The following is a 24338-nucleotide window of genomic DNA, read 5'->3' on the forward strand; positions in this document are numbered from 1 at the left end:
ATCATGAGGAAGCCAGGATCAGGTATAGCAGATACTTGGCAGAAAGAGGAAGCAGAGGGATAGAGAAAGAGGATAACTCAGTACTCCACCTTTGGAAGGCTATCTTCCAAGCCTGAAACAAAACTAAGCCTGAAAGGCAGATGTTTCAAATTAAATGAGTTGGGAGATTTTTAAAGTCATCTTTATTGAGGTATAATTGACCTACAATAAATACTTTATAAGTGCACAGGTCCAAAAGTTTTACAAATGTATGCGCCCATGTCTATAACATATCTTATCATATTTTCATCATCCTACAAATTTCCCTCATGTCTCTTTACAGTCAATTCCTTTCATACATGTGGCACAAGGCAATGAGGGAACTTTTTGGGATGATAGAAATATTCTACATATTAATTAGAATTTTTATGTTCAGTAATATTTTGTCAGTGAATAAAGGCAGTAGTTATGTCTTTTCTTAACATCTGTACATCTTTTTATTTCTTTTTCTTGTCTTATTGTTCTGGCTAGAGCCTGCAGCAGAATGTTGAAAATAATAGGTGAGAGGGTACAACCTCACTTGTTGCTGATGATTGGGAAAAATACTCAAACTTTCAACACTAAGAATGCAAGTTTTTATGGATGACCTTCATTGGTTGAGGAAAATCTCTTCTATTCACAGTTGGCTCATAATTTTTATCATGAATGAGTGTTGAATTTTGTCAAATTCATCCATTGAAATGAGCTTGTGATTTCCTCCTTTATCCTATTAATCTAGTGATTAATTTTCAGAGTTAAAAGAAAAAAAATACACCTATATTCCTAGGAGAAACTCCACTGGGTCGTGTTAATATCATTTTTACATATGGCTGGATTCAAATTGCTAAAATTTTCTGAAGAATTTTTGCATGTATGTAAATAAAGGATGTTCGGTGGTCTGATGCTGCTCATTTGTAAGTGGCTGATGAAACCTGATATTTAAAATTTCAGGAATTTAGGGAGCAAGTTGATATCATATTGTTAACTTGAAATCAACTATAGTTGAAGTATCTACACCACAGAAACTGGCAAGTGCTATAAATCAAGGTCTTTTCACCTCAGAAAAGCTGGCTGTGAAACATTTAACAGCATACTCCTGGGGATATTGATGTGTAGTGTTTCTGTGTGTGTTTGTGTTACATTTTGCCTGGTTTGGGTATCAGGGTAATGCTGTTCTCATAAAATGAGTTGGGGGATGTTTTCTCCTTGTCTATTTTATTAAAGATTTTGAGAAGAATTAGTATGTTTTCCCAAAAAGCATAGTAGAATTCACTAGTGAAGCCATCTGGGACTGCGGTTTTCTTTATGGTAAGCTTTTACGTTACTACTATGGTTTTTTTAATTGATATTGGGCTATTCAGAATTTCTATTCCTTCTTGAGGCAGTTTTGGCATTTTGTCAATGTCAAGGATTTTGTACACTCCATCTGACTTGTGGAATCCATTGTTATGAAATTATTTATATTGCTGCATTACTTCATACCTGAAATTGGTGATTTGTTTTTTTCTCTTTTTCTTCCAGATTAGTCTAGTTAAAGTTTGATAACATTTATTGATCTTTTCCAATAAACAATATTTGATTAAATTAATTATTCGTATGTTATTTCTTTATTTACTCTTTCATCAATACTCATATCTTTGTTAAATTCTTCCATCTATATACCTTGGACTTAATTTGCTTTTCTTTTTATAGCTTCTTACTGTGGAAGTTTAGGTCACTGATTTTAAGCTTTTCTTTGTATCTAATATAATCACTTAACACTCTAAATTTCTCTTAAATAGTTCTTTAGTTCCATCCCACAAATTTTAATGGGTTGTGTTTACATTCTCATTCAGTTGCAAATATATTCTAATTTTCCTTGTGATTTCTTCTTTGACCCCTGGATTCTTTAGAAGCATGTAGTTTTATTTCCAGCTATTTGGTGATATTCTGCACATATGTTAAATAGTGCATTTAATCTAATTGTTTTGTATCAGAAAACATACTCTGTATATTTCCATTCTTTTTCATTGAGACTTTTTTATGGCCTAGAAAGTAGTCTATCTTAGCGAATATTCCCTGTGCATTTGCAAAGAATATGTTTTCTACTGTTGTTGGATGGAATTTACTGTAAGTGACAGTTAAGTTGAATCAGTTAATAGAATATAACTATGTGTCAGGTTCAGATACTCTCTATCCTTACTGTTTTCTCCCTATTTTTTCTATCAATTACTGAGAGAAGAGTGTTGCAATCTCAAGGTATTGTGGAATTGTCTATTGCTCCTTTCAATTCTTTCAGTTTTTGTTTTATATGTTTTGAAGTCATATTGTTTGATCATACATATTTGGGAATATTATATCTTCTTGTTGAATTGATTTTTCCATTATTATGAAATAGCCCTTTTTATCACTGATAATTTTCATTGTTCTAAGATCTATTTTTTATATTAAGATAGCCATTCCACTTTCCTTATGCTATTAATATAGCCACCTCCGCTTTCGTATGATAATTTTCATGATATGTTTTTTCTTTCCCTTTTTTTTAAATCCTTTTACTTATAAATCTTTCTGTGTCTTTATAACTTTACAATTAAAATGAGGTGGGACTTTTTTTTGTAGTTAGCATCTCATTGACTCTTTTTTTTTTTTTTGGTGAGGAAGATTGTCCCTGAGCTAACATCTGTGCCCTTCTTCCTCTATTTTGTATATGAGATGCGGCCACAGCGTGCCTTGATGAACGGTGTGTAGGTCCACGCCCAGGATCTGAACCTGCAAACCCCGGAATGCTGAAGTGGAGTGTGCAAACTTACCTACTACGCCACTAGGCTGGCCCCTCATTCAGTATTTTAATCCAGTCATACAATGTCTACCTTTTTTATTTGAGGATTTAATGTATTTATTTTTGATTTAATATTTGCCAATGTTTGGTTTAGATTGTCATCTTACAATTTGTATTTATTTGTTCACTCATTTCATTCTTGCTCTTTCTCTCTTACAGTTCCTTCTTTAGGGTTATGGAATAGTTTTGAGCTCCATTTTATATCCACTGTTTACCTATTAGCAATAGCTTTACTATTATTGTTATTCTTATTATTAATATTATTATTTTAGTCATTCATCTAAGGCTTATAATATTTGCCTTTAAATTATCAAAGTCTATCTTCAAATGGTAGTATACTACTTCATATATACTATTAAAAACTATATATTTTCTTCTGAGGCATCCTTTGTGGTATCATTATCTTACATTTTATTTCTACTTATGTTATAAAGCTACAATTTGCAGTTGTTTTTAATTTATCAGTCTATTTTAATTTAAAGAAATTTTAAGAATGACAGATTTTAGTTATCCACATTTTACCATTTTTAGTTTTCCATTCACATTTTATGTTTTTTTTTTAGTTATTCCCGTTTGGTCATTTCTGGCACTTTTGTTTCTTTGTCCAGATTTCTGTTTCTAATTAGAATAATTTTTCTTCAAGCTGAATAACTTCGTTTAACATACCATGCAATACAGTCATGATTTTCTCATTTTAGCCATTCTTTCTTTCTTTTTTTCTGCCCCTCTCTCTTTTCCTACTAGGTCTTTAATTATACGTATATTAGACCATTTGATATTGTCCCTCTGGTTGCTGAAGATTACTTCTTTTTTTTGGTGGAAGAGGCAGCCGTTTTTATCTTTGTGCTATAGTTTGGAAGTTGCTATTGCAATGTCTTCAAGTTCACAGATCTTTGTTTCTACAATACTTAATTTGCTATTAAGCCTATCAACTAAAATTAGATTATATATCTTATATTTTTTCAGCTATATAATATCTGTTTGTATTTTTAAAATATGTATTCTTCCATTTCTCTTATTTTTATGTTTGTTTTTCCTTTACCAACTTGAATGTACTTATAATAGCTCTTTTAACATTTTTGAGTGGTTTATTCTGAACTCTGCCATTTTTGTGTTGGTTTCTATTGACTGATTTTTTTCTCTTGATTATCAGTCACGTATTTCTGTTTCTTCACATGTCTTGTAATTTTGTTTGAGTACTGAACACCAGGGCTATTCATATATCTTGAGTTTTGTTTGGCAGCAATTTATTGAATTTCAGACCAGCTTGATCTACTTGAGGCTTAGTTTTTAAAATAAATTTAGGGTATACCTAGAGCAGTCATTATCATAGGATTAGTTTAGCCCTACTCTTATGGTGTGTCCATTCTGCTTTTCTACTGAGTGACTTAAGTATTCATAATGAGGTCCCTCCACTCTGAATGGTCAGCAGTCAAGTATTTCCAAACCCTGTGATAGTTAAACAGTAGTTGTTTGGCTTACAGTTCCATAGTAGTTGTTCTATCTCCAATAGTTGTTCTTTCCAGTTCTCTTGTGGTCTCACCCTATGCATATGTAGCTTGATATTCAACCAAAGAATCAAGAAGAACCTCAATCATATTTCTCAAACTCTTTTTCTGCATACAGTCCTCCTCTCTGGTACTAATTCCTGCAAATTCCAGCCATCTCACCATTACCAAACCCCCATCTCTGTCTGTTCAGCTCAGTGAGTCTGTCATCCTCCGCTTGGGCTTTGCTGGAGTTGAGAGTTTTCACATTACATTGAATTGTACCTTTTAAATATTAAAATTAGATGTCTCTTGTCATTAAAACTCATTAACAAAGTTGTAGAGTGTGTCCTAAATTTCTTCCAAGGACAAAAAAGGGCAAACCCAGTGAGTTTTATATATTCCTTGGTAAGAAAGAATAAATTTATTGTATGAATGAGTTTACTTGTCATAGTTGTTCAATAAAATATTTAGTACAATAACAAAAAGATAGCAATGCAAGGCTAGAAGCATGCATCAAATAAATATTTAAAATAAGTATCATTCAATTTGGAAGGGAGGAATGTTGTATATTCTTCTTAGAACAATCTTGATTCACAATTGGAGAAAGAAGAATTGACATAAACCAGACCATTTTGAAAGAAGTGAGCTCTCTGCCAATGAATGAAATGCTTCCTAAAATGACGTGGATTAAGTTGCCTAGAGAACACTTAAAATTTCCCTATACTTGTTGGGATATTTCTGTTCCCAGTCAGTACACACACATGAAAATTCTGTAAGGAAGGAAGAAGAGGCCTTAAGACAAAAATGAAGAGATAGAAGTCTGTCAAATGACACTAATGACCTTGAGCTAAAAAGGCTTAAACTTAGAGATAAAAGAGAAAAACTAAGCAACTTAACATCATTAACAGGGTTCACAATCTAATACTAGACACCGGAGATGTGAAGATATAAACATTCATCAGACAGCCTTCTCTATGGGAAGCATCATCTAAGGAGAGTTTCTGAACCTGGTGCAGAACTGTAGCATTTTCCTATTGGTTCTTGCTTTTTCTTAGATGATGCAGGAAAGTGTGAGTCAATGTGGGCTTGCCTTTGATTAAGATAAAGTTTTAAATCAAGATCTGGATTACCAAAATTATTGACTGATAGATTTATACCAATTTAGGTGGAATATTTCCTTGGAAACCACTTTATATTGCATCTGGATACTGTAAGAACCTCATAGTTCCCGTTCTGGAAACTCTTCCTCAATGCACATCTTGAAAAGTTTTACTCTACTTCTCAAAATATATTTTCTTAGTTCTTTTCTGTGTATTTTACTTTATAATTTACTTTATATTTCAACCTTGAGGCTTTCAAATAGAAATTCATTGTAAAGTATGAAAGCATGAAATCCAAATATTCTTAAAAGATTGCAGCTCTTTGCTTTATTTCAAAGCTAAAGTAACCGATAACCTTACATACATTAATAATAACCACTGTTATTTTAAGTTTTATTAAACGCTTTGCACATGACAGACCCTGAAAATACACTTAGGTGGAAAAACACATTTACTCTTCAAAAACCTTCTGACCCTTAGTTAGTAATTTGGACACAATGAGTCCCTGTTATGACTTTGGGGAAATTATTTAAAAATGCAACCCGGTAAGTAATGAAACTGGGATGCAAACCCAATTAGGAATGATTCCATAAGCCTAAACACTGTCTAATATGATATTCAGAAGCATTCTGAAATATACATCCTAAAGAAATTACACCTCACATAAGCTATGCAGGAATTAGAATGTTGAAAACAGAACAAATTCCTCTAAACTTCTCTTTTTTTGTTAAGTAGACATTTTATAATTACAAAAGATGGAGAGTCTGATGGTAGGGATCATTATCACTGCCCAGTGTCAGGAAATACCACACATCCTTTGTCAACGGGGGATGGCAAGCTTGGAAAATCAAATATCATCTTGAGAATATTTGAAAAGACTCATCAGAAAAAATGCCTTTTATTTTAAAAGAAAGTATTAAAATGAAATCATGCGTGACTTCAAAATGTATTCAGATTTCTCTATAGTGTATAACAATAGGGAATTTTATCAGATTACATTTTCAATAAAAAGAGTTCGAATGAATTTGATGTGATTTCTATTTCAATCATGAGGGTGACCTACACAGGTATCTTTTTCTTCTATCATTTTATTTCTGCTCTCTCCATCTGTATTTTAACCTGTTAATATGTGGGTGAATCTGGGGAAAAGCAAATCAGTTTGACCTTTAATGTAAAGTCATTTATGTATGATCAAAACAGTACTATTTCCAATACTATAAAGAATGTGGATTTTAAGATTCAAAAGCACGTGCCATTCTCAGCAACCTGGGAGGAATGATAATGTGACCACTGCTTGAATGATAATTTTATCTACATAACTGCCTTCCATCCTCTTGCTTTCACTGTGTATTAAGACTTCTGCCCAAAGATATGTGTTTAGCCAAGCTGTTTTAATATAACATATTAAACTTTAAAATGATTCAAGGACAAACACTGGACTTCGGCTCACTGTAGGATACCACTTTTCCTGCATCATTTCCCTCATTTTTTAGCCGCTGTTTTACCGCTAAACCAGAAAAGAAGGAATTATGCAGGAAAATTGCTATCAGCTGCTACCCCTGCTGGATTACAGAACCTAGAGCAATAATAGCTTCCCCAGTGGAGCCTCTTAGGGCTTGGGCCAAGCCATTAACCACTGCTAACACCTAAGGGAAGAAATGGAATAGAGTAGAATGGCTCTCAGCCATCCTAGAAGATTTTGAGGCAAACAAAATTTGTTTGAAATGCAGATGTCCAGGGCCTAGCCCCAGAAATTTTTATTCAGCTGATTTAGGGTAAAATCCAAGAATATGCATTTTTAACGTGCTCAGATATTTGTATCTGAATTACTGCCTGAATTTTACAGTTGGCTTCTGTTTGTGTGACTGTTTGTTCAGATGCAAGTGATAATTAAATGGGCTTAAAATTTGGAATGTCAAGATGGACCAGATATATCAGAGCCAAGTATATATTAGGCACTTTGTTTTTAAAATTAATGTAATGAACATAAGATTAGTGGTGTATGCTTCTCTCATTGCATTCTATTTGTGTAGTGTTAGATATATCTTGGACTTCTCAAGGTATTACTTTGCATTTTGAGTCTCTTTTTACACACTGACTCACTCATATTCACTGATGTCTAGTATGTATTTATTCAACAAACCAATTAAAACCATTATATTTACTTTGTAAACAAGTCTCCATTACATCTCTGAATTAGACACTCTGGAATCTTTCAGCTGTTTGTTCCTATTGCCTCCTTCATAAAGGAAGTAGTAAATATTCAACTAACTATCGAAGGATGTTAGAACTTCCTTACATGGAAAAGGAAGATGTGAGGTTATTGGATGCAAGGGGAGAGATGTATAAAATCACATAGCCACAGAGATGATGCAAGAAATGGAACCAAGAAAGAGATTTTTGGAAATGGGTAAGAATAGGCATTAAATATTATTAGTTCCATTATTGAAAGATTGAATTTGTGGTATTCAACATCCAGGTAGATATGCCAAATAGGTAAGTGGAGGAGGCACGAGTCTAAAATTTTAGAAAGAAATATTGTGTGGTACTTGAAATAAGATAAGTGAATCAGATTCAAACAGATCATAAAGAAGTTAAAGAAAATAGCTGAGGACAGAATACTATAGAACAGAATCGTGAGAGGTGCAGGGAGAAAAGGAAATGTCATTCTCCATATTTTCCCTCCTTTAACAAACCAATCCTTTCCTCTAAACCCAGCCCACATGCCACTCCTTCCTTAAGGCCTTCTCTCGACTGTACCTATGATGATAGAGAATTAAAGCCAGGTACAGCTGAGATGGTGGATCACAGGTCCCATAGTGAACCTTCTTTTTCTGTCTTCTGAGCAGAGACAGAAGGACAAGGCTCACAATTAGAGAATGGACAATCAGCTGACTGATATTTTGGCTAGTTCTACGCTATTTTCTCTCTCCTTCTGGGTCAGAAGCTCCTTGAGATCAGTAATCATATCTACACTGACCTAGCCATCCATTTGTTCGCACAACAAGGATTAATTGAAATCTTACCATGGAGACTTCTATACGGTGACACATATGACAGACAATAGGATGCATTCACTAAAGAAGACAGAATCTCTGAATCCAAGAATCTTTCAGTGGGTGAGACAGAAAATCATCATTCCTGACTATATTGCAGCATGCTGTGTGATGTGTGCCAAGGAAGACTTTCCTCTGACAGTGATGTCTTGTGGACAACAGGTTCTGAATAACTGAGGGCAGAATTAACTGAATGCGTCAGTGTGGATTTGAAAAAAGTTAAGATGGAGCATGGGTGATGGCAAGAGAAAGTGGATTTGTACCATTTCTGGTGGCTTTCACTTTATGTCTTATTTTTATATGTGCAAATTCAAAATCTTCAGGAAGATAATAGTGTCTAACAAAGCGATGATTTCCAAGGGTACTAGACCTCCTTCAAATCAAAGCAGGTTATTTAGATAACAAATTACTTTTGGTACTTTCTTTCATCTCCTCAGCTCCCCATTCACTATATTTATGATTTCAATATCTTGTACCCAATGTATACTTCACTTAAATTGCTCTTTTAAAACAGTCTTATTCTCTGGTCCAACTACCCTATACATCAAGTGTGTTAATGAGCACAAATTTATCAGCGCCAGTGCAAAATGAATTAATCTCTGACTTCTAGTTTCTGAAATATTTAGAGATATCTATTCAATCAATAGAGAAGTGGTGGAAAAGTCACTCTCCTGACTAGCTTTCCAGTGTTTGGATTTTTAACCACTATTAAGTTATTTTCTGAAATTTTCACAAGAAATTCCACTAAGGGCTTTGGTGTTTATTTGTTTTTTTTTTTTCCCTAAGTAGCTTGCACACTTCAAAAAAATGATGTATTTTTCACTTCTGCAAAAATCCAAAATAGATAGAAATATTCTTTCCAGAGCAATTGATATTCATAAAAGCTTTAAATTTTCCATTAAAACAAAATAGAAATTGGCTCTTGGTATAGTTTTTACTTTCATGGGTTAGTTCATGCTGGTATTTCTCAGATAAAATGAAGGTAATATTAGTCTTCATCCCTCATTCCCCAGTGCCTGGGTGCGATAAATTTCTCTTTCCTCTGAGCATTAAGGGATCTGTATAAGGTACATAGAGCATTTTGAGGATGAACAAGCATGTAAATTAAGCATGGGGGAAAAATAATCAAACTCAGAAAACCTTGGGCAGTGTGAATGTTTCTAGCATGGAAATTGGACTCTGTTTTACTTACATTCCTCTCTGGCACCAAAAATGATCACTTTTTGGTAATTAATTAATGGTTATGCTATGCTATGCTATGCTATGTTGACTCTCAAGATATGGGATTTAGATCTGTAGTGTGTTGTATTGTATATCTTTTGATCCCTCTAAAATAACATATTTACATCTACCAGTGGCCTCAATCACTTAGTTTTTCCTCTTCTCTGATAAAGACCTCATGGCGGGGCCGGCCGGGTGGCGCAAGTGGTTAAGTGCACGCGCTCCGCTGCGGCGGCCCGGGGTTCGCTGGTTCGGATCCCGGGCGCGCACCGACGCGCTGCTTGGCAAGCCATGCTGTGGCGGCGTCCCATATAAAGTGGAGGAAGATGGGCACAGATGTTAGCCCAGGGCCATCTTCCTCAGCAAAAAAAAAAAAAGAGGAGGATTGGCGGATGTTAGCACAGGGCTGATCTCCTCACAAAAAAAAAAAAAAAAAAAGACCTCATGGCATGGAAAACTCTCCCTCCTCACACTTTCTCTTTTTAATCTTACCCTTGAGTTTCAATATAACCTTCTTAGAGCCCATTTTCCCCTGTTTTCTGAGGTGACTTTGGTTAAGACGACAGAGCGAGTGTAGAAAATACATTGGACTTGGTTGTAATTCTTAGCTGCCAGCTGAGAAACCTTGAGCAAGTCAGTTTATCTTTCAAAAACCCTGTTCCTCATGTGTAAAATGGGAATAAAATTTCCCTGCCTCTGCAAATAATATTAACCAGATTTACTGATTATTAGTTTCATAGGGCTGCCATAACAAAATACCACAAACTGCGAGGCTCAAAACAACAGATATTTATTCTCTCACAGTTCTGGAGGCCAGAAGTCTGAAATCAAGGTGTTGTCAGGGTTACACTCTCTCCCAAGGCTCTAGAGGAGAATTCATTCTTTATCACTCCCAGCTTCTGTTGGCTGTAGGCATTTCGTGGCTTGTGGTCACATCATGCCAATGTCTGCCTCTGTGCTCACATTACTTCTTCTTTTACTCTGTGTCAAATCTCCCTCTGCCTCACTCTTATAAGGACACATGCTACAGGACTTGGGGCCCATCAGGTAATCCCAGATGAACTCCTCATCTCAAGATTCTTAATTTAATTATATCTGCAAAGACCCTTTTCCTAGTAAGGCAACATTCACAGGTTCCAAGGAAAAGGATGTGGATATGTCTTTTTGTAGGTTACCATTCAGACCACTACAGTGAACACCATCTTCATATGATCTAAAAAAATTTCCTTTCATAACATTTAAGAATAGTATGTGTAGCTTCTCAAAGGATTTTAGAAGATGCTTAAGTTTCATAGGTTACTTGATGAGTCCTAAGTTTTGTAAAGTGAAAAGCACAGCCCACCATCTGTACATTTCCTCTGCAAAATGACAACCATGCAGATATTAATAGAACTGTAGTGCTGCATGGTTATAGTGCAGTAAGTTTTTCTGTTAAAAAGTGCTAATTCATTCTATGCATACATGTAAATTATTGACTAAACTTTGTTTGGTGTTAGTCTAGGAACTTGAAAAAATTTTACAATGATGTTTTTTTCTAAAGCCAAAGTAAACCTTGGTTAATATTTTACGGCTAGGTATACTTTATTATTAAATATCAGGAAATGTGGTAATGAGTCAACACTCAGATAAACATTGAGATTATTGACATCAGGTGGCATGGTGGACAATCTAATGAGGAAAAAGGGGGAAAGAGTGACAAATGATCTAATTAGGTGGCTCAAAATATCTAGTTGCTTATGTAGATTTAGTATGTTGATACACTTTCAATGAATTATGTAGGAATTTATAATGGTACTGGAGGAGACTGGCTTCACAGAGTCTTAGCTTTTATTAATTCATTACAATCTGATTGTTTCTAGCAAGACTTAGTGTTTACAGTAAAAATATATAAATGAAATGTAGATGTTATGATCTTTGCTTCATAATACTAAATATTGGAAACTGTATATATATGTACCTAATATGCTGAAAGCTCATGGATTTGGCATTTTTATTGCTTTGCTAGGTTTTTAGAAATAAACAGCAGACAGAACACAATGATAAGAACTTAATTAAATCTCTTGTCCATACTTCTGAACAGAGTGCCATTTTCCCTTTGTTTTGACCTTCTTGCCATTTTCATTCCATTTGACTTGACCAAGAAAATTTGAATTATATTTGCAAGTCAAATGCCAGGAGACATTTCTCAAAAAGGCATAATATCTACTGATCTTCTCTTCATCTATTGCTTTTGTCATAAATATTTGTCTGGTGAGTGCCTTCATTAACTCTGGCTTCTTGTTGCTTTTGTTTGCATCTAAAAGGATAAACAAAAGCCATAGCTCCATGATTTCAAATAAATGGGACCTAGACCAAAGTAAAATTTCTGCATCAGGGCAACAATAACAGATGAACTACACTGAAACAATAGAGAATTTTTATTTGCCTGTTTTATTTTATCTGGAAAAAAAAGGAAAATGTGGAAAGAACAGGGATGTTTAAATAACAACAACAATAATAATGACCAATTTTGTTCTATTAAAAATACAAAGGAAATAAATGGAAGGAAGGAAGGAAAGATGGAAAGAAAGAAGGAAGAGAGGGAAGGAGGGAGGAAAGAAGAAAGGAGGGAAGGAAATTAGTTAGTTAGGATTGTGGAAAAATTATGTGAATAAAGTTAAAGAATTATCCAAGTAGTCACAGTCTATTTCTTTAGACAGACTTTATATTTTTCATGGAGTATGCACATAGAATTAATTAGTGACTATAGTACTATCTTAATCTGCTCAGGCTGCTGTAACAAAATACCACTGACTGGTGGCTTAACCAATAAAAATGTATTTCTCACTGTTATGGAGGTTAGGAAGTCCAAGATCAAAGTTCAGGCAAGCTATGTTTCATTCTGAAGCCTCTTCTGTTGGCCACTTATAGGTGGCCACCATATTGCTGTGTGCTCACAGACCCCTTCCTTGTTCATGCATGCCTGGAAAAAGAGAGAGCTCTCTGGTGTCTCTTCTTATAAGAACATTAATTCTATAGGATGAGGGCTCTACCCTATTACCTCGCTTAACCTTAATTACTTCCTTAGAGACTCTATCTCCAAATACAGCCACACTGAGGGTTAGGGCTTCAATGTTTGAATTTGGATGGAAAGACACAAACATTCAGTGTATAATAAACACTTACTGGTGTCGGGAAAGAGAGAGAATCCCCCTCTGCCCTTTCCCTTGAGGTCTTTATGGCTGGCCAAATACTTAAAAGACAGGTTAGCAGGAGAAAATAATACCAAGTTTAATACCACGTATACATGGGAGAAACCTGGAAAACTGAGTTTCTCAACACAATAGTGGCGATACTCTTAAATACCATCTTTATCTAAAGACAAAGGAGGATGTTGGGGGTGGGGGGTTTGGGATTTCAGAGGGGAAGAAGACAATTCACATGGAGAGCAAAATGTAAATGTTTGTCAGACAATTCTTTGCAGGGCCACCTATAGAGAATGTGGCCGGAGAGACAGAAATTATAGTAATCAAGAGTATGTAGATTTAAGTTCTCTTCTTCCATCCAGATAAGAGTTTCCAGAGATAAAGTCATCCCCCCTCTTCCCAGGACACAGAGGGAGATACCTTCACAAATGTAAATATTTGGTAAACAGAACTTTGAAAAGAATGGGCTTAGCAAGGACCCTGCCAGTCTGTATATACCCAGAGTTAAATTCCTTTAGGCAGTTAGTGGGGGAGGTCAAATGTCAGTCAGAGAAAATAATCAAGGTAAAGAGATATATTTTGTGGTGGCCAATTTTGATCTCCCACACTGGCTTACTTACTAAAGGAAATTTTTCTTATAAGGATATTGATGTTGTATGAAAGAAAGTCCTTTGCTTTCCAGTTCCAAATAATTTAAAGACTGAACGAATATCAATAATCAAAGAAGAAATTCCTCCTAGACTAACCGTAAGAGATACCTATTCAGACTATGTGCCCCTTCGCTGAATGTGGGACTAAAGCCTCCAATTTTAGCTCACTAAAAGAGAATTCCAGCATGCACCTCTTTAACATGATGGTATTTCAGATATTTTGGAGCAATTTTCTTCCTCTCTGAGCCTTCTCTATTTGAATCTAAGCATCCTCAGTTTAATTCTCATGTTACATGATATGAGGCATGCCTACAGAAAGAATTGTAAACTATCAATATTTTTCTTAAATTTCCATATGGAACCTCAGGCTATATATCCTCTCCAATAGCCTGAAATTGAACTTTCTCACTGACTTATTTTGAACCACATTTAATCCCCTGTGACAAAAAAATATGAATGGAAATAAATATGAGCCCCACAAAATATGACTAATAATGACTTAGTCATTCATTTATTCAGCAAACATTTGCCGAGTACTCATTATGCATCTTAAATTGGTTATTTGTTACTGGGACGTTTCCTAGTTTATTTCTGTGTCCCCACTGTGTATCATATCCCCATTACTATATCATTGCTTTGTAATAAGTGCAGTGATGAAAATATAAAGGTTTTTATAAAATTACCTAACTAATTTATTTGGGGAGATTGGGGACAACTAGTAAAGGAAATTATTAACAAAGAAGTGACATTTAAGCATAGACATAAAGAATGCATAAATATTAACAATTCAAATTAGGTCTAAGGAAGAGTAGAGACATTATCAGGGAGAAGAAAGAGCACATATGAAAGCCCAGAGGAGAGAAGATCCTTGGTTCAGAAAAGGCCAGGATGGCTAGAACATAGAGAGAGAGAAGAATGGCAGGACATGAATCTGGAGTACTAGGCAGGGACTAGACTGTGTAAGTCACATGGGAAGAAATACGAATCTCTAGTCTGTAGTAGGATTTCTAAATGTGCTTAACAAGCTTCTAATGAATCCGTTAGGTGTTCAGTTGGTGAAAACTGAAACCATTCCACTTCTTTAAGAGAAAAACTTACTCCACACCTCTACTTTAGGAGCTGAGCTCATGGTGCTGGAGGACCTCAAGTCTTCTTGGCTTGCCCCTCCCAGTGTGGAACCACTGCCTTATAGGCCAGGGCAAGGGCAATTGAGGTCCTATATTCCCAGTGGAGCCATGCGCAGGTAAAGCCTCTATTGCAAAGGAGGGATTGTGAAGAAGAAAGGAACCCCACCTCTTGGCCACACTGACCCCAAATTTAGTTTCAGCAATAGATAGCTAGGAGCAGAATAAGAACTGCTGACACCCTGCCTATCCTGGTAAGATAGCCCTCTAACTGCTAGCTGTGGGGAGAGGGAGCCTTGCCTTCTTGGCTGAACCAGTTTGGAGTGGAGTTTCCATCTCACAGAGCCAGGAGAAGGGATGGATAGAGTGGATTCTGGCTCACACACCGCAGTCTCACCATTCATACCAAGCTCTAATAGATTTTCCTGAATAAGTGTTTCTTCATTTGCTGTTTACCTCCAGGACTGTTTCCAGAGACGTTAAATGGTTTTCCTTTTATAATTTTCACCAGTTCCATGGGGGAGCAATTCTGTGGAGCTCCTCATGTGATCATGCCAAAATGGAACTCTGTGATAAGGTGTATTTTTATAAGCAAAGAAAACATTTTAGAAGATTACTAGAATTAAAATTGATGGATAAAACAATTGCATTTTATACACCAGAAACAACGAGATGAAAATATAATTTTAAGAAGGTAATATTTACTAAAGCAACAAAATATAGACACTACTAATAATAAATCTAACAAAACAGGAAAATCTCTTGAAACCAAAATAAAAACATTTTATTGACATATGTTAAAGAAGATAAAAAAACTATAATCTTGTTATAGAAGACTAAAGGTCATAAAGATGTCAATTCTCTCAAAATTGATTTATATTTTAATATAATTTCTGCTAAAGTTCTTATAGGAATTTTCATAGAACTTGATAATATGATTCTATATTTGTTAGGGATTAGCAAATGGGAAAGAATAGCCAAGATATAGTTCAAGAAGAACACAATAGAGGTAAATAACCTAACAAACATCAAGATTTATTATAAAGTTTTATACATGAAAAGCATGTATTGATGCACTATGAGAAAAATAGAGCATTGGAACATACTAGAGAGCCCCTAAAAGGATGGAGAAGCACAAAAATTTGATTTGTGAGAGACTGAGCATTGAAGATAAGTGGGTAAGGGATAAGTTACTCTGTAATTAACCTTGGGAAAATCAATAACCAGTGCAGAAAAAAATCGATTCCATATACTTGCCTAAATGTAAAAAGTAACGTTATGAAAAGTTTATATAATTAATAATCTTTAAGGTCAGGTTAAAAACACTAATCATAAAAGAGATTGACAAAATTGACAATATTAAAATTAAAATTTTAATAAAATGTAAAGGCACCGTACGTTTTAAGGAAACAAACCACAGCTTCATAGAAGATATTTGCAACATGTAGATTAAAAAAATGTATTTCAAATACATGAATTTGAACTGTGTTAAATTGCTGATATTTAGTGGGTTTTTTAATGGGTACAACAATGACAGGTTCATTTGGCCCAATAAAACAACTCAAAGAAATCATTCATAAATGCCAACACTAATCAAAAAATGGTAAAAAATAAAATGAGTAGGCAAATGGGGAATTGACTTTGCCTGGAGGTAGCACGTAAAATTTAGCAAAAATTACTCATAGACTTCTTTTACTCAGTCCATAATATTCTATATATAGAAGAGGAACAACATATGCAGATGCCAGGAGTAGTAAAAAAGACGAGTATGAATTTAGTGTTAGACCCACTAGTGCTTTTCTAAGTAATAAAGGAGGCAGCTTTGATCTGCAACCAGTAATATTCCTGCTGCAGTTCCTAAATTATTATTACAGATTGTTTTAAAGAGAGAATATGCAAAGATAGTTTCTCATATAAATAATTTCAACCACAAAAAGACAAAAGCCTCATTGTGATTTTATTAATTGCATCTTGAAGAACAATTCCCATCTTCTGTTTTGAACTATGGTATATGAAATCATCCGCAAATGTTCCTTGCACCAATTAACTGTACTCAAACTTGTCACACCCTTGCTGAAAATATAACACAGCTATATATTCTGTAACTGTTTTGAGATAATGTTCTCCGGCTTTTAGCTTAGTGATATTTCCTTCTAGGTCATAGAAATAAAGATTACTGGGTCATTTGGTATATCACTGCTTAAATCCATTAGAGACTTCTTTTCACTCTTCAGATTACTGAATAATGAGGCCCAACCAGAAGAAATTTAGGAAAAAATTGTTAACTCAGAGTGTTTTTTTCTGTTTGATTGCTTACTAGTAAGGCATTATAGGCCCACTTATCTCTTAAACAAAGCAAAAATAAATATAAGTTATACATCTATTCTAGGGAATAGCTGTCATTTTTTGAAACTCCTAGTATAGCACCATATGGTATAGAAGATTTAACATATTTACTGAAGTCATTTGAGTGGAATATCTCTTCATGTCTTTGAGTATTCTGGAAACCAACAGAACACTGATGACCAGGACTTGAACTGCAATGGTTTGGAATTCCCATCTTAATATGCAACAATGAGGTAGACATGTGTTCTGGGGTCTGCAAACTTGCCAATATTTGAAAAACTCCCAACTGAAATAATCATTTTGCCCAAATAACACTGTACACATTAATCAAAATTACGTTTATTTGCTTTTGGCTGGAATATCAGTGTGAGATAATCAGTGTTCCCATGTTGAGTAGATATGTGTCTTTCATTAATCAAAATGAGAAAATAGATTAGTAACTAATATATACAGTATGACTATAGTTTGTGTGATAGGGATGAATGACAACAAAAAAAAATCGTTTTGGGAGTGAAATTTTGAGAACCATAGGGGTAACGTGAGACCAATCACTTCTCACTGACCAGTTTAACTTTGAATTGAGGTATGCCCTTAAATATTGCTTAAATGTCCTTAAGCGTTGCTTCAGGTAACTAATACATATCTCCATATAACTAATTGACATGTGCAATATGGAACACCTGCTCCTATGACTTCTCATTTTATTCTTGTTTGTGTAACCACTACAGCTCTTGTTTACATAATTTTAAAATATATGGCATATCTCCTCCAATTGGCAGTAAATGGGACTTTTGTTGTATCTTGGTATAAATGCTCTAGGGCATGAATGACTCTTTTTAGGTACCTGTGAGAGTCTAAAAAGTGAATTGTTTTGTATGCCATATTGTCATATAATCTATCTTTTAATACAGAGTTTCTCAAACATTCCTTTCAAATGTGGTGAAATTCTGTCTAGTCAATTTTGCATTATCAGGATAAATCAGAGAAAATTAAACTTATTGATGGGGACTTGGGGTAATTTGTGTCTTCTGAAAGGACACTTGAAGATTATTTTTATAAAGGAAATCTTTTGCATTTATAAGACGACTATAAAACTCTATTAATTTATCATGTGGCCCCATTCATCGAACCTGTTAGGGTATAGATGTTTGGGTCCATGCTAACCGGGAAAGTGAGAAGAGGGGAGGCGGGCAGAGCCTGAGTGGTCCAGCAGAGTTGGTATTGTCTTGAGGCTTGCAGAGGATTTATGAACTAGAAAAACAAGTGTTGTTTGGGCAAGCATTTTGAAATGATGCAAACTATTGTAATTTTCACTTTTTCCAGATAATTCTCTCAGCATTTTGGCAAAGCATAACGGATTCAACCGCCAGAAGCAAGAAGTCTACCTTTTACCAATCGTAATAAGTGATAGTGGGAATCCTCCTCTAAGCAGCACCAGCACCCTGACCATCCGGGTGTGTGGCTGTAGCAGTGATGGTGTTGTCCAGTCTTGTAATGTTGAAGCTTATGTACTTCCAATTGGACTCAGTATGGGCGCCTTAATTGCCATATTAGCATGCATCATTTTGCTGCTAGGTACGTATTTCCTTCATGGCATAATGGTCACCATTTTTCTGGTTCATAAATGACTGTATATAAGGACAGCAAACCTAACCCAGCCAGGTATCAACATTCTTTTGAGGAAAAAGAACTTGTCTGCACTTCTCCAAGCTTTGAAGTAACTAAGAGGAAGTAAAGAAAAAAAAAAATTGTGATCGTAAATGTCCAATTGGAGAGGACTATTCAGTGCCTTTTTCAATCCCGTCTCCAGTGAAAAGATAGACTGAGCATAACGGTGGTGGAAGTAGGGATGGGCCTTTATGTGGTTACAAAAGCATCTATTATATAAGGCCTCCAGATCTTCTGATAACATCATTTTACTTCCATAGGGGGCTCTCATATGTCCAAAATATTCTTTTATAGAAACAATGTATAGAATAGGTTGCTGAGTCCATCCAATCACAAAGTTTGATGAGATACAAAAAAACAAAAACAAACAAGCAGACAAAAAGCATATTTTCATCAAAATTATATTGTTTTCCTTAGATATTTTTCTTGATCTTAAAATCAAAGTGAAGATTGAAAATTAAGGAAGAGTTTTTGTAACTTTTCCATTAAAAAATCCAATTATAAAAATGAGATTAGACAGTAGGAAGATATACAAAAGAAAAATGATTTCTTATCCTGACCTTAAGTAAAGGTCATGTCAGCTACTAACTTCCCAGTTACATCTGTCCCGCTCACCTGGTGCCGTGGATTGAACATCATTTCCTGACATATTTTAACCCATTAGCTCAAGTTTGGTTTGGCTGATCTGGCTAGTTGGGTTTGTGTTCTTCTCCCTTTAGGCCCCACCTTTAGGCCTACCTTCCCAGATAGAGGGGTTCCAGCCTTCATACAAGACAAGAAGTTGCCCAAGCAAATTTGACATTCATCTTGTTATATCACTTCATCTGTGAATGAACAGTATTTGATTGGAATCTTAAAGAACGGATAAACACAAAATATACTGGATATGATTTACTCTCTTCCTTTTTCTTTATAGAAGAGGGGCATGGAATCAAAGGATATTAAATGACATGCCCAAGATACACAGCAAGTTAGTTATGCTATCTGTGTGTTTTCCATTTTAAGCCTTTCTCTCTAGAGCTCATAACAGTATTAAATGCAGTGTTCACCATGAATAGATGCAAACTTATTCTTTTAACCCAGCTTCATCACCATGTAGCAAACAGAAGAAACCTAGAATAGTATTCACTCAAAATTCTATGCTCATCCTTCAGAAACGTGTTTAAGTTAATTCCCAAGTGAATGTTATTAAAGCTGTATGCTCATAAGTTTTTAAATAATGCCCTTCTCTCTTAACATACATAGTGTGTTGCTTGTGAAATTATATGCGAGTTTGGCTAATTGTTATTTCATATTTTTCCTGTAGTCATCGTGGTGCTGTTTGTAACTCTGCGGCGACATAAAAATGAGCCGTTAATTATCAAAGATGATGAAGATGTGCGGGAAAACATCATTCGCTATGATGACGAAGGAGGAGGGGAGGAAGACACAGAGGCTTTTGACATTGCAACTTTACAAAACCCAGATGGAATTAATGGATTTTTACCCCGTAAAGATATTAAACCAGATTTACAGTTTATGCCAAGGCAAGGGCTTGCTCCAGTTCCGAATGGTGTTGATGTCGATGAATTTATAAATGTGCGGCTACATGAGGCAGATAATGACCCCACAGCCCCACCATATGACTCCATTCAGATTTATGGCTATGAAGGCCGAGGGTCTGTGGCTGGATCCCTCAGCTCCTTGGAGTCTACCACTTCAGACTCAGACCAGAATTTTGACTACCTCAGTGACTGGGGTCCTCGCTTTAAGAGACTGGGTGAACTCTACTCTGTTGGTGAAAGTGATAAAGAAACTTGACAGTGGATTATAAATAAATCAATGAAACTGAGCATTCTGTAATATTCTAGGGTCACTCCCCTTAGATACAACCAATGTGGCTATTTGTTTTAGAGGCAAGTTTAGCACCAATCATCTATAAACTCAACTACATTTTAATGTTGAACCAAAAAGTTAATAATAAAAAGTTTATGTTAGGAGGTTACAAATCTTGTGGAGTGTGAATTAAAGTATGTGGAGTGTCTAGAAGTCTTTGGATATTTGATATTTACCTGACCACCATAGACAAAGATTGGGATCCTGGCTAATCCTTAGAGAAATGGTTAAACAGAGGAAAAAATCAAAATTAAAAGGTGCTTTCTTAGAAAAATGGACCTGCAAGAAATTTGCTGCTGATATGTGTCTTCTGCAAGGATTTTTATAAATGCAAATGGTTTTTTCCCCTTCACAAATAAGGATCCCGCCACAAATGCTAAAGCAATACTTGGTCTGCTGTACATTCTGACTTTTTGGAGTTTTTGGGAGGCCTCCTAGATTATACAGTACAGTGACCACACATTGTACATAATTGTTGGCCCCATTCATCAGAGACTGAAGAGTATCTTTAAATATTGTGTCGAGCCTTAAAATATTCACATGTTCGTAATCCATTCCAGGGTGGGGATTGCCAACTCAGTGGTGGGAGGAGAGAAATCCCATTCAAACAGGCTTGTTTTCTGGAAGCAGGATTACTCGTTCCCTCCACTTCATCTTCTTCCACAAGGACACAAAGATAAACTGTTATCACACGGTGGACTACATAAGAGACAGATGGTTTTACTGCTAGCGTGTGAATTTGTTTAATCCTCGAAATAAATATTTTATTGATGTCCATTAATGCTTTTATTTATTAAGGTTGGTAATCTATAGATTAAGGGACTATATGGCAAAAAACTAAATTATATCCATTAATAATCCTTTAGATTGTTTTATATAAATATATATACAATGAATGTTTAATACCTGTACATTTTGATGAGATAAGTATGGCAGGCAATATTATCAAAAGGGGAGCTAATAGTCTCTTTAGAGTAGAAAGTGTTATTGTGACTGGTGAGGGCAGGAACAGCATTTTCCCAGAGAAACTTTTGGACTGTTTTCTATTTTGTTCATAATCCTAGTATTTGGTGTTTTTACTACAAGCACAAACATCTGAAAGTATATTGACTCATGTGAATATTTAAACTCTAGACTTTTAGATACCTGCATAATGTCCTGCCCAATACACATGTTTCAAGTTTCCCCCACTGTTTTAGAGCAGGAACTGATTTGTACATAATTTTACTGCTTCTGTTTTTAGCACTTCTTTCCCTGATCTTCGTGGTGATGCACAGAACATCTTAGCCTCTGAAAGAGAACAGCACTAGAAGATATGAGCATATTCAATTTGTAATGCAAACCTGCCATTTAGGAGTAGAAAATGTATGATAAAACTAAAGTACTACATGCAGATCATTTTAATTTTCTACTTTGCTTTAATGCAATATTGTTTATTTACTCCATGTATTGTATTCAGAGAAACTCCTGTATTGTTTCCTACTTTGTGAAATATATTTTTATAAATACCTTTGTTGTCATTACTCTTTTTTTCCAATCAGATGAAGACCTATTAACAGAGTCATCAACTCTAACTAAAATTCTAGGAGGTTCAACTAAATTATTCCAAGGATCACTTTTATTTGCAAGAGTTTTTATTACAAAGAACCAAAAAGAGGAAATGGCTTGGCAATGATCTCACAGCAAGATACCAACAGGGACTTTAAAGGAACATGGTGTATGTGAAGGCTAGTCCAGCTGTGTCAATCAGGTCCTGAAGCAGAGTTTGGAGTAAAAGATAAAAGAAAGAGGAAGCAGGATTGAGCAGGGAAAGCCTTCAGACAGGGATGCAGATATAAAACTTGTGAAAGTAAAGGGATCCGGGAGCAGGATTTGGGAAGAGAGCCTTAGACTGTAATACCAACCTGGCAAACCTCTGCCAGCCAAATAGGGGGTTCTAAGTGAAAGACAGCCTGTTAGAGGAGTCTCTTGTTGGGCAAAAGTAGTTAAGCTCTATCTCCCCCGCCATCTCAGTCATTGGCCTGAGGCTGCTTGAGAAGAGCATGACTTTGGCTAGAAAAGTGAAGACACAAACTTCTGGAGGCTGCCTCCATTGTGACAGAAACAACACGTTTCAACATTACACTTAGAATTTACAACTATCCGCTGACTTAACAGAGTCCTTGTTGGGTTCCTATTGCCTGAGAATAGTTTGTCTTTTTTGCTTATCACTGTGGCTATTGAACATTTTTTCTTGAGGCTAAAATGATAGTGACTTTAAAATAAACCAAGACTTTGCACCGTGTCTAAAACAAATACTTGGTGAATGTAGATTATTAATGGTAGTCGTAGCAGTAACCAATACTAATATCTCGACTATCTTACACATTCTAAACCAAGGTGAGGTTGTTTCTCTCCTTATCTCTTGCACACCATATTCATTTCTAGTGTACTTCTCAGTGAAGTGCCATAGATCACAGACATATACACGTCTTACAACAATTACACTATCTTTCAGGAATATAAATTCCATATTCTCCAATCTTGGCAATCAATAGGATAATCTTCATATGGTGGTTTCTGTGGGCAGGAGAGGATGTTTGGTATACCAGTTGCCCAACTCTTACCTCAAAATTCACCTTGCCCAGGAAGAGAGAATGAAAAGGTGGATCTCTTGCTGATTTTGTTTGCCATAACCATGCTAGCACTTTGTGCTTAAAAGCCCATTTAAGGTTTTGTAATATGAAATCAAGTAAATAACACCGTGTTCATACTAGGGCTGAACTATATTACTTTTTTCCCCAAAGCCCCAGTAGATAGTTGTATGTCATAGTTGCACATCCTTCTAGTTGCTGTATGTGGGATGCAGCCTCAGCATGGCCGGAGAAGCGGTGCGACGGTGCGCGCCCGGAATCCGAACCCTGGCCGCCAGTAGCGGAGTGCGCGCACTTAACCGTTAAGCCACAGGGCCAGCCCTGAACCATACTTTTAGAGTACTCTGAATTTATATAAGATCTGAGGAACACACACACGCAACTTGAGTTAAGTACTTTTCACTTTAGCAATAGACTTGCCAGGACTTTCTCAACCAAAGGAGGTCGATGAGGTTCCCAAACTTTTAGGATTTGAGTACTCCGTGCTGAACTCTTTAAATAATACATTTTTAACTTTACTAAAGTGACTATTTTTGTCTCTGTGCATTTTTTTATGTTGCAGCAATACTGATATACATTTTACATATACATATATGGTTATTTTTCAAATAAAAGGCTTATTAAGTCCATAGGGATTTTAATGTGTCTATAGGTCTTTATTGTGTCCCAAGCATTAGTCTTTTTCCATTCTTGAAACTTATCCCTGCCTAAAGGTTCTCTGGGAAGAATCAGTGAGTTGGACACAAGTGAGACAAAATTATCTCTCTCCAACTACTTCACAATTCAAGGTTCCTGTCTGGGAAACTGATGCATCCTGGGTAATTGAACACCACATGGGATCAATTTAGCCTCAACCCTGTTCACTTTTTGATCAAATCCAACTATAAAAATGTCTCTTAAACATCCATATATGTATACTATAGAGTACTAAGAGGCCATTCCTTGCAATAATCTTTTAAGAGTACCATTATAAGGTTAAGAATAGTTTATAATAGGATGATTAAAAGATGTTAGAAATTAAATTCAAGTGTTAACCTTGCCACACAGAATTGTGATTTCTAGGATATGAACTTTACAGTGAAAATGCTTTGGGAAAACGTGTGGGTAAGTGTTTGTGTGTATATAAAATAAAAGAAAACTTAGATTTACTAGCA

At 35.5% G+C, this 24338-nt stretch overlaps 1 protein-coding gene across 1 annotated transcript in view; it reads left to right on the forward strand.

Annotated features, from left to right (window-relative positions):
• The window catches only part of CDH8 (cadherin 8), a 335632-nt gene extending 315156 nt beyond the window's left edge, over window positions 1-20476 (forward strand). The window contains exons 11-12 of the mRNA XM_004431676.3: window positions 18332-18583; window positions 19983-20476. Of these exons, the coding sequence (XP_004431733.1) occupies window positions 18332-18583; window positions 19983-20476 (746 nt within the window). The remainder of the gene's footprint in view (window positions 1-18331; window positions 18584-19982) is intronic.
• The last annotated feature ends 3862 nt before the right edge of the window (window positions 20477-24338 follow it).

The sequence above is a fragment of the Ceratotherium simum genome, chromosome 30 (genome assembly GCF_057802395.1).
Source record: "Ceratotherium simum simum isolate JZ-2026a chromosome 30, ASM5780239v1, whole genome shotgun sequence".
Taxonomy (NCBI): Eukaryota; Metazoa; Chordata; class Mammalia; order Perissodactyla; family Rhinocerotidae; genus Ceratotherium; species Ceratotherium simum.